Consider the following 10,870-nt stretch of genomic DNA (forward strand, 5'->3'; position numbering starts at 1 on the left):
CGGCCAGGCCGGAGGACGGTCCTCACTGGGCTTCTCTCTGCAGAGACCGGGAACTCCGAGTCTTCCCACCGCACGTCAGGGGACAGCGGCCCCAGCCTCCACGGGCCGTCCCTGCCGCTCGCGGAGCTGTCGTCTGACGAGGACCGTCAGGGTGTCTCCCTGGCCCTTCCCGCGAGGGGCTCACGGCAGCAGCCTGGCGGGGACCAGTGCATCACGACCGTGAGTACCCCTCCTCTAAGCCCCCACGAGAGAGGCCCAGGTGCTGGGTGGGGGGTGTCAGTACCCGCCCAAGAGATGCTGGGCCGCCAGTGACCACACAGAGCCCCCTTGTGGGCCATCCTGTGTGTGAATCAACCCCACACGCACACTCCGGCACCCAGCGGGCTGCCTGTGAAACCAGAGGCCTGGCTCCGTCTCCAGCGATTCTGAGTCCCTTAGAGAGATTTGCAGGCCTCCTGAAGCATCACCCGGGCTCTGCCTGCCACGCGGAGGCCGCACCTGTGCCATCCAGCATGTGCCGGTTCCAGGCTCGGCGGAGCCCCGACTCCAGGCGGGCCTTGTTAGAGCCCCCGCGGTCCTGGGTGAAGGAGGGCTACTGGCTGGCCAAGGAGGTTTCTGAACCCAGCCCCAGATGGACCAGGGTCAGGGGCTCTGCCCTCCCTGCTACGCTTGCTTGGCCCCCAGTCCCGCCTTCTGACGGGATCGCGTCCTGGGCAAGACGCAGTGTTTCCCTGCATTGATGCAGACGTGTGTTTCTACCTTCAGGGGCGTCAGGAGAGCCATGACACCTGACCCCGCCAGTAGGGAGCACAGGAGACCCCAGAAACCCTGGACGCACACACAGAGACGCCATCCCCTGAAGAGGAGAGACCGAGGGGACCAATCCGACAGGAAGCCACTCGTCACCAGCCGGGCCTGCCGGTTCAGTGCCTTCGCCCACACGGGGTTGTAAAGCTCTCCCCTCTGCAAGCGCGTCCCAGGTTCTGGGGCGATGCCTCCGGCCCCCTCCTGGGCAGCACCAGAAGGGGAGGTCCGACTTTAAGTGTGTGCTGAGCCAGAGTCCAGGGACCAGTCCTCGGTGCTCACGCCCTGGGTCGCTCACAGTGACCCGATCCCTTTGCCAGAACAAAACCCCTCACGTCTCAGGCGTCTGGACGGTGGTTTGACTGGCAGGCCACACGCTGCACCGTGATCCCTGAGGCGCTGGGCACGCTGCCACCACCCAGGCTGCCCGACCGTGTCTCCCCCTTGTCCAGATGCTTCCAGAGCGCGGATGCACCGCGGACGTAACGGCACGCCGGGAGGGGGCGGCGGGCCGGGCCTGGCTGCTTCCCCATCCCCCCGACTTCCCCCGAGAGGAGGCTGCCTCCAGCGAGAAGACCCTCCCGCCGTGCTCGCCAGACGGCGCAGCTGGCACTGTCACTCCTCCCCGCCGCCGACTCAGCGGGGGAGTCCCCACGCGCCCCGCGCGCGCCCCACGCACCCCGCACACCATGCGCGGCACCGCCCTGGGTGGGAGCCGCGGGACACACGCCGTCTCTAGGAAGAGGCCCTGCAGCATCCTCATCTGTGAGGCCACTTCCTCCGCTGAGGTCTCAGCGCCTGGGCGTCTTGGGGGCGTGTGAAGGGCGCCAGGAGACCGTCCCAGGCAGGGGCCCGCCTGCTCCCACAGCCCCTCCCTCTGCTCCCGCGAGGGCCTGCGGCTGCGAACGTGCGCCCAGATCCGATTAAAGGCCTGCCGGTAAAGGTGGATTCCTTGTGCCTGTCAAGTAGACTGTTTTCCACAAACCGCATGCGAAGTTGTCCAGGTGCTCCCATTCACACCGTCGGCTGCTTGCGGGACACGTGGGCAGACACGCACACTCACGCTCACGTGCTGGGTCAGAACGGCAAACACTGAACTGACACATTTCAGGGCCCAAACCCTTTTACCCTGGGACTCGGACGCCCAGGGATGCCGGCTGAGGCTGCAGCCGCCACGCTGCTCACTCCCTCGCCCGGACCTGTGGGTGTCGGCCTTAGAGGACGCGCTCGTTTCTGGGGCCCTGTCCCTGGCCTTGCCGGGCCCCAATTGCTTCTTCAGAAGGTGCACGTCCCGAGTCCGAGAGCACCTTGGGGGAGGAGGGGACCTGCTGCATAAGAGAGGTCCTTCTTTTGGCAGCTGTGATGGATCTGGATGAGATGTGGCCCCTCAGGGAGAACCCCCCTCAGGGCAGAGGAACCTCGACCCTGATGTGCGCACAGGTCACGAGGTCTGGGAAGGAAACACTCAAGCCAAGGCTCCTGACCACCTCCTCCGCCAGGCACAGGGCCACCAGTCAGCACGCCCCTCGGGGCCTGGGCATCACGTCCTGGGCCCCCCACTGTCCTGCCTACAAGGACGCCCTGTGATGCCCTGGACGCTCCCACACTCCTAGGCTGCAAGAGGCCCGGGTAGGAGCGCGTGGACCCCCGAGCAGAGTCCCACAGTGGACGTGGGGTGTCTCAGAGCAGGGGGCCCTCTGGGAGCGTGTTCCCCCGCCTTCCAGGCGATGCAGGCCATGGACGGCAGTCCCCAGGCGCAGCCCCTACGAGGTGCGTCCTGGACGCAGGGGGAGCTTTCCTGAGTTTAGCTGGAATCTCGGTTTCGTTTTCTTCTCAGCAAGCTGTGTGTGGCCAGCGGCACTCGAGTTGGGCTCCACCTGGGAGTCTGGGACAAGGGTGCCTGCGTCCCAGGTGGACCCCAGGTGGAGTTGGGGGCACAGCAGCTGGGCCGGAAGCTCTGATCCAGGCTGTGCTGGGAGGTCCTGTCGTGTGGATGGGGCCCTGAGGGGGCCCCCCTCACCCCAGGGAGGAGAGCCTGGGTAGAGGCAGAACTCAGCGCACTTCCTGCCACAGGTGCTCCCCCCAGACCCCGTCCTGGGGCAGCGGCGACATCAGGTGCCACCCACCCAGAACGGGAGCAGGGGGCTGGGGCACGGCCCTCGCCTTTGTGATCTGCCGGCTGCTGTAAACTCTCTTCCTTGTTACCCTGTTTCAGGGCTGACTGTTCCAAACTTTAGGAACATAAATAAATGGGACATTTTTTCCTACCACATGGTCGTGCTTCTTCTACTGGGTTCTGTTGTGTCAGGGACGTCACCAACAGGCCTCCCCTAGGGAGCTCAGCCCCTGCGACTTTGAGGAGACAGGGCGTGGGCAGCAGAGCGCCCTCTGGGGTCTGCCTGGTCCACGTCCTTGCCTCCCATCGGGAGTGAGGGCAGGGGGAGGTCCCCGCTGTCTCCTGCTCACACCTGGCCTGCCTGCCAACGCTGGGGCCCCCGAGCACGATGCCTCCCCCTCCCTAGGGCAGGCACTGCTGAGGCCCTGAGGGACCAGCAAGCAGGACTGTCCCTGACGGAGGGTCCCACCTGAGTGTAGGGTTGGGGGGTCTGGGGGGTCCGGCCCATGTGGGTCCCCATGAGCGGCACCTGCACCCCCTGCACCCACGTCCATATCCACAGCCCTACACACAGCCCAGCACGTCCACCGGCCCCTGACTCTTCCTCCCCTCCTAGTGCCTTTGTCTGCCTCTCCCCTCCTCCCTTTCTTGATCTCCGTCTTTGTGGCTCTCTGTCTCTCTGTCTTTCCCTATCTTACTGTCTCGGTCTCTCTCTCTGTCCCACTGAGGTCCCTCCCAGACCAGCGCTTGTCCGGGTAGCCTGTCAGCTAAGTGCTCCAGCCCTGCCCCAAATGATGGTGACATGGGATGGGGGGGGAGGTCAAGTCATTCAGTGATGATCTAACACCCGTCAGAGCTGGGAGCTGTAGGGAGGAAGAATTTTTCTCTGTCCACCTTGGGTTCTCTTCTGGGCTCTGTAACAAAGAACAGACTCATGAAAGAAAAGCACGCAGATTTACTGAATGTAAGTTTTTGATGACACGGGAGCCCTCATAAGGAAACGAAGACCCCAGTGGCCTAAGTGTTTCTGGACTAAGTTGAGCGAGGAGGTGATCCCAGTTCAGGGAGGGTGGCTTGCCCGGAGTTCCATCTGCGTTCAGGAAGAAAGGGGGGGTCCAAGCGCCCTTAGCTCAAAACACTCCTTCTGCCCAAGCGGCGTGGTCTGGGGCACATGTTCTGCCACCCTCCAGAGCGAGGAACCAGACACCAGGCTGTGCGAGCGGGCTTCCGGCTCCTGGGGGCCCCGCACGTCACCTGCAGCCCCGCCCACGGCGTGGGTCCTGGGGCTCGGCCCAGGGAGCCCTGCAGCTGGAGGGCGCCAAGCTCCCTCCCATGGACAGTGGGGAAGCCTCGGCCGCGGTCCTCAGTGATGATAAAGGAAGGGGGGGGGGGCAAGCAGCGTGCCGGCGCCTCATGGGGCCTTTATTTATCTTCTCTTAAAGTCAGGAAGCAGTTATCAGAGGTGCCACCACATGCCCACTGCCGCGTCCCTAACTCTGGACGTGGGGCAAAGGGAGGGACTCGGCTCCCAGGGGTCCAAGAAAAGGTTTGTTAGTTCCTCGGACTGTGGGATGGCCCAGGGTTGGGGCAGACCCACGCCATGGAGGGGGTGAGTTACCCCCAGGACAGGCCACCCCTGCAGTGGACACGGCCGGTAATTCCAGGGGCCCAGCCCCCTCCCCCTAGCCAAGCACTCAGGCAGCTCTGCTTTCCCCAGCTGAGCGCCAGCAGGACAAGCCGGCCACCACCAGACGCCTCCACAGCCAAAGCCAAACAGGCACCCAGGACGAAAATAGCCGTCAGATGACCAGAGGGCTGGCTCACCACAGCCCAAGGCAAGCTGCTCACAGCAGCTGCAACTAAAAATAGGCGAGAAGGGGACACATCTTTGGGAGAAGCACAGGGGAGAGCTCTGTCCTGTCTACAGCCGCTGCAGGCGGGCATGATGCAGTCACTGCGCTTCATTTCTGCTGAGGCCTTGGCGTCCCACCCCCAGGTGGCCCGGCAGAGCCTGGGCGGGGTGGCCCACCACCTCTACCCGCTGCTCTTCAAAGCCAGCTACTTGCTGGAGCAGGCGGAGGTGATCCGCGCTCTGCTGGAGCACTGGCCGCTGGAGGAGTTCCGGCTGGGTGCTCTGCTGGGCCCCAGCGCAGACCACCCCGGGGACCTGCGGGACCGGGCCTGCAGGGCCTGCCTGGAGGCCTGCGTGCGCGGCCTCGCGGACCACACGCTCTGGGGCGGGGGCCGCCGGCGTCTGCGGGGGGCCGACCTCACGGGCATCCGAGACGTGCAGGTGCAGCGGTGTCCCTGTGGGAGGGCGCTGGGCAGGTGGGGCCGCACCGAGCTGCTGGCCAGGACCTGCTGCGAGCTGCAGGCGGAGCCCCGTGCGGCCCGGCGCCCCATAGAGGTCCTCGCCGACATCTTCGTCACCGGGGGCAACTTCGACTTGGTGGTGCGGGCCCTGGGGCCGGAGGGTCCCGCCCCACTGCGCGTGCGCTGCCTCTCCTTCCGGGCCGACAGCCTGGGCCCCGGGCAGCTGCTGCACGTGCTGCGTCTGGCGGGGCCGGGCGAGCTGCGCCGGCTGGAGGTGGTGCACAACGTGCGTCTGCACGCCGGCCACGTGCAGCAGCTGCTGGCCCAGGTGGGCTTCCCCCGGCTGGTGTCGCTCACCCTGCCCGCCAAGGCCTTCGACGCGCCCCCTACCAGCACCCCCGCCCCTGACGGCGAAGACCCCCTGCTCACCTCCATCGCCCGGGAGCTCAGCCGGATGACGCATCTCACCGAGTTGAGCGTGGCCTTCTCCACGCTGACCGGGAAGCTTCAGAAACTGCTCGGGTGAGTCTAGGGTGACCAGAAGGAGGGCGGCGGGGGGAGGGCATCTGCTCACGGCCCCTCAGCCCAGGTCGGGGCGACTCGGGGCCCTGGCTGAGGAAGCACTAGAGGACTGTAAAACAGACCTGGTTACTTACAAGGCCACGAGCCCCCGTCCCCTCGGTTTTTGCCCAGCCCCGAGCAGCCGGAGGGGACAGACAGAGGGGGAGGGTGGCCCGGCTGGGGCTGGTGTCGGGTGCACCCTGGGAGCACCAGAACCCAAAGGAGACTGCCTCCAGTGCGTAAGAAAAAGAGAAGAGTCCTAATTAGCAAGCAAACAACATAGAAGTAACTCCATTACATTGTATTAATTACCTGTCATTGTAACAAATCACCCCAGTGCTGAGGCTTACGAGGGCAAGACAGGAGCCCGGTGGGGGCAGCTGTGGTCTCCCCTGAAGGCCTGTCGGGGCGGGAAAGCGGAGTGACCCACTTGATCGCTCATTCTCATGGCTGTCGGCAGGCGGCCTCGGCTCCTCGGCCCGTGGGCCCCTCCACAGGCTGCGGATCAGAGGGCCAGAGGCCCTCCGGAGGGAGGCCCGCCTCCCGTAACCTCCCCTGGAGGGCACTGTGCTGATGCTTCCGCCCACTGCGTGGTGAGGGCCCGTCCCTGGGCTGGGGGGGCACCACCGAGGGTCGCAATACCCCAGGGCCGTTGGGCCACCTTGGCGGCCACCAGCTGTGAATATACTCATGAAAATTTATGGAAAATCAAACTTCTCATTTCTTGAGAAGAGAAATTTGTTGAGAATCAAATTTCTCATTTCTTCTCATTTCTCGTTGAGTGAGGGTGAGGATGTCTTTCCTGGTTTAGGGAGTCCAGGGCTTACAGGAATTTCTCTTTTATACAAAGGAAACCCAGAAGTAGCTGGCCGCAGCTGGCCAGGGCCCACACTGCCTGTCCTCCCTGGGGGGCACCTGGAATCCTGTCGCCGTCCCCCATCCCTGCTCCTCCACCCCTGGAACCCAGTCGCCCAATTCGGGGAGGGGTGGTCCTCGAACCCACACCCGAGTACGACTCTGCCATGTGGCGGCTCCCTGGGACCCTCAGGACAGTACTGCGTTTGGCTGGCCTGGGTCCCCAGCCAGAGGCGCCTGTGCTCTGGGGGAACGTGTTCCACAAGCCAGACGACACGTCACAAGCCTGCAGGGCTATCTTGTTAGCTCGGCCCTGACATCGCCTGTCACACTCTGACCTTCTGTTCTACACGCTCGGTCTTCAGTCAGCTGGTTGCTGAGAGCCTGTCCAAGGCCCCAGAAGGTCCAGGCGTGGAGTGTGTCAGGCCTAAGTGGGAGGGAGATGGGTGAGTGGTCAGGGAAGGCTAGGTCCCAAGGTGACCTTTGAGCGGAGACCAGGCACAGTGAGCCAGCGGCGGGCCCGGAGAGAGTGTGCTAGGCAGGAACCCCGCAGGTGAAGGGCTGGAGCTGGGGGTGTGGCAGGGCCATAGGCAGGGATGGGGTGGGGTGGGGTGGGGCGGGGCTGGGGCAGCGGGGACGGGGGCTGTGGTCCTGGGCAGGTGAAGAAGGGAGCAGGGAGAGGAGGAAAAGAAGGACGGAAGAGCCAGGCCAAGCCCTGGAGGCTCTGAGCAGGGCAGTGGGTGATCAGCTTCATATTACAAGGCTCACTCTGGCTTCCCTGGCCCACACAGCAGACCCAGATGGAGGGGCAGGGAGAGTGGCAGACAGAGCAGACACGCCAAGACCACCCAGGTTTGGTGACTCCCTGGGAGGACTCACTGCTAAGATTTATTACAGCAGACGGACACAGGGCAGAATCTGCCAAGGGAAAGGGCTTGTGGGGAGGGGTTCGGGGAGACAGGGCACGAGTCCAGGGTCCTGTCCCAGTGGAGCCAGCACGGACTGTGGTGACACATGGGGGGTGCCGTCCACTGGGGAGGGCATTAGAGACCCAGGCCCAGGGGTTTTCCTGGGGGCTGGCTGGGTGGGCACCTCAGCCTGGCATGTACCGAGATTCCAGACCCCAGAAGGAGGCAGGTGTCCGCAGGGACCACGTTGCTTGTGCGGACAGCTCAGGCCAGGGACCCCTTATCAGTTGAGTGACGGACCCTCCCCAAATCCAAGCTCCCAGACGCAGTTCGCAGTCAGGCCTGTCCTCTGACCCTTGTCCACCCAGGAGGCTCCCCGAGGGGTTGCGAGCAGCGCAGGTGGGGAGAGGGTTCCTCGTGGATGGATGTGGGCGTGGGGGAGATGGAGGTGGAAACGCCCCACAGCTCAGGGCCTCAGCCACCGCCTCCTCAGGGCCGGGCGAGGAGGCACAGAGCCCGCCACGGGGTGGACCGTGCCGGCGGCAGGCCGACCCCAGATGCTCCGTGCCCAGAGTACAGGTGCAGGAGGCGGTGGAAGCAGCAGCCTCAGCAGGTGAATAGAGAGCGGAACCCGCCCCGCCCCCGGCACTCAGTGCCCAGCCCGGTGAGCCCAGACCCAGGCCCAGGGTCCCGCAGGGCCGCTGTGGGTCTGTTCCCGACTCTGAGAACTGCTGGGCAGGGAGTCACCGACTGTGCATTTCCCGATGGCCGCCGCCTACACACCTACAGGAGAGCACGGAGGGTCTCTGAGGTCCCAGGCGGTGCTGAGGGTGGACCGGACACTCCAAGGGCCCTCCCAGCCCTGAAATCCTGTGGGCTCAGGCTCTTCTTTCAGAGCCAAGCCAGTGTTTCATTTCCTGCCAATTCACAGGCAGCTCACTGCCCCCTCAGCAAGCTTGTAAACACACCACGCCTGGTTGACAAAACAGATTGATCACTTTAATTGCTGAGGACAAAGGCCAGGCCTGTCTTCGGGTGAAGTTAAGTCTTCAGGGCCCCGTGGCTATGCATGGTCTCAGCTCTGCCGTTGCCCCAGGGCAGCCACAAACGGGAAGTAAATGAAGGTCGCGGCTGTTCTGATTACGCTTTACTTACCCGCACTGAAACTTGAATTTCATATAATTCTCACGTATCACAAAATATTCTTCTTCTTTTGACTTGTTTGACTACCTAAAAAGGTAAAACCCATTTTAGCTCTCGGGGAGGGTGTGTGTGGCCCCCGGAGCGCCTGCCGGGCCTGCTCTCACCGCGCTGTTTCCTGCCCTGCCCGCAGCCCCCTCCGGACTCCGCTGAAAGTGCTGGACCTGGGCAACTGCGACCTGAACCACGCGGACATGGCCTTCTTGGCGAACTGCACCCACGCCGCCCACCTGGAGGTGCTGGACCTCAGCGGGCACTGCCTGGTGGACCTGTTCCCCTCGACCTTCTTCCGGCTGCTGGGCCAGGCCGCCCCGACGCTGAGGGCCCTGACCCTGGAGGAGTGCGGCCTCGCGGACCGGCACGTGGGCGCGCTGATCCTGGCCCTGGGCCCCTGCCGCCGGCTGCGGGAGCTCCGCTTCCTGGGGAACCCAATGTCGGCCCGCGCGCTCCGGCGCCTCTTCGTGGCTCTCTGTGAGCTCCCCCGGCTGCAGAGCGTGGAGTTCCCGGTGCCCAGGGACTGCTACCCCGAGGGCAGCGCCTACCCCCAGGACGAGCTGGCCATGTCCAAATTCGACCAGCAGAAATACAGCGCGATCGCAGAGGACCTGCGCGCGGTGCTGCTGCGGGCCGGCCGCGACGACATCCGGGTCTCCACGCCCCTCTTCGGAAGCTTCGACCCGGACATTGAAGAAACGAGCAATGAACTCGGAAAGCTCTTGCTGCAAGCCTTCAAAACTGCTCTGGAAAACTTCTCCAGAGCGCTGAAGCAAATGGAGTAGGCCCCGGGCTGTACGAGGCGGGCGGCGGCGGGCGGCGGCGGCGGCGGCCCGGGCTGAGCCCCCGCCCCCGCCACCACCGAGGCATCTCCTAGTGGCAGCTGCACGCGCATCCTTCAGGCGCTCCGGGAGCGACGACCCTCCTCCCAGGAGCTGTGACGGAGCACAGCGCCCAGCACGGCGGTGGCGCCGGAGAAGCAGCCCGCGGCGGGCGGCCGTCCTGGTCACGGCGCCTCGGCAGCCGCGGGAGGTGCGGGCCGCAGGGAGCAGGGCGGGGACCGGGGCGGCTGGACGACCGGCCGGCGTGAGCGGGGGAGGGAGTGAGAGGACACCTCCCGGGCACAGCGATGAAAGCGCCCAGCTGAGGAGAGAGTAAAACCGAGGGCAAGCCGCATCCCTTGCCGCAGCGGCTGGGTCCGGGGGTGCAGGGCGCCGGCCCGGCGCCCTCCCGTCGCGGGTGTGCGGCGCTGCCCTGTCTGGATGTTTACAAACTCCCGTCTAGCGAGGACATGGGCTTTGGTAGTTGACGGCTCTGCCCCTGCCCTCGGGCCAGTGGGCGGCAGGCGTGCGCTCTGCTGGTGCCAGGCTGAGCCCCGGGCTCCGGCGGCCTCTGGCTCTGAGGGCACGACCGCGGTGCCCCGCCCGCCGCCGCCCCCACTCCCACCTTCACCGACTCTAGGCCCGGCGGGCGGGGTCTCCTGCTGCGGGGCGGGCGGGAAGGCTCCTCCGGGAAGCTGTCTGAGTCCTGGTGCTTGAGGAGTGGTTAATGCCAACGTCTGGACTTGGTTTCTACTGAGATCTGATTTGTGCAGTGCTGAGTATTAGGGTAATTAAATACTAATAAAGTGTGGCTTATTCAGATGTGGTTTTCTTTCTTTTTCAATCTAATGGACGAAAAAAATGTCTTGCATTAATTTGTATTTCCCAGATGTTCATGAAACTGGGCATGTCTTTTTCTTTTTTTAATAAATTTATTTATTTGGCTGCACTGGGTCTTCGTCGCTGTGCGCGGGCGTTCTCTAGTTGCGGCGAGCGGGGGGCTACTGTTCATTGCGGTGCGCAGGCTTCTCATCGCGGTGCCTTCTCTTTGCGGAGCACGGGCTCTAGGCGCACCAGCTCAGTAGTTGCAGCACGTGGACTCAGTAGTTGTGGCACGCAGGCTCTAGAGCGCAGGCTCAGTAGTTGCGGCGCACGGGCTTGGTTGCTCCGCGGCATGTGGGATCTTCCCGGACCAGGGCTCGAACCTGTGTCCCCTGCATTGGCAGGCGGATTCTTAACCACTGCACCACCAGGGAAGTCCCTGGGCATGTCTTCATATGCTTGTTGCCCACTTGTAT

The 10,870-nt window shown here is 64.3% G+C and overlaps 2 protein-coding genes across 2 annotated transcripts in view; both read left to right on the forward strand.

The window, feature by feature from the left end:
- PLEKHG4B (pleckstrin homology and RhoGEF domain containing G4B) overlaps window positions 1–3,071 on the forward strand; it is a 72,793-nt gene extending 69,722 nt beyond the window's left edge. The window contains 2 exon segments of the mRNA XM_082379616.1: window positions 44–641; window positions 766–3,071. The gene's annotated coding sequence lies outside the window, so the exon portion shown is untranslated.
- A 1,700-nt stretch (window positions 3,072–4,771) lies between these two features.
- On the forward strand, window positions 4,772–10,521 carry LRRC14B (leucine rich repeat containing 14B). The gene is made up of 2 exons (XM_082382958.1): window positions 4,772–5,755; window positions 8,891–10,521. The coding sequence occupies exons 1-2, from the start codon at window positions 4,863–4,865 to the stop codon at window positions 9,534–9,536; spliced, it is 1,539 nt and encodes a 512-aa protein (XP_082239084.1). The 5' UTR covers window positions 4,772–4,862; the 3' UTR covers window positions 9,537–10,521.
- Window positions 10,522–10,870: the final 349 nt, after the last annotated feature.

Source organism: Balaenoptera borealis, assembly GCF_965194805.1.
Source record: "Balaenoptera borealis genome assembly, chromosome: 2".
Lineage (NCBI taxonomy): Eukaryota > Metazoa > Chordata > Mammalia > Artiodactyla > Balaenopteridae > Balaenoptera > Balaenoptera borealis.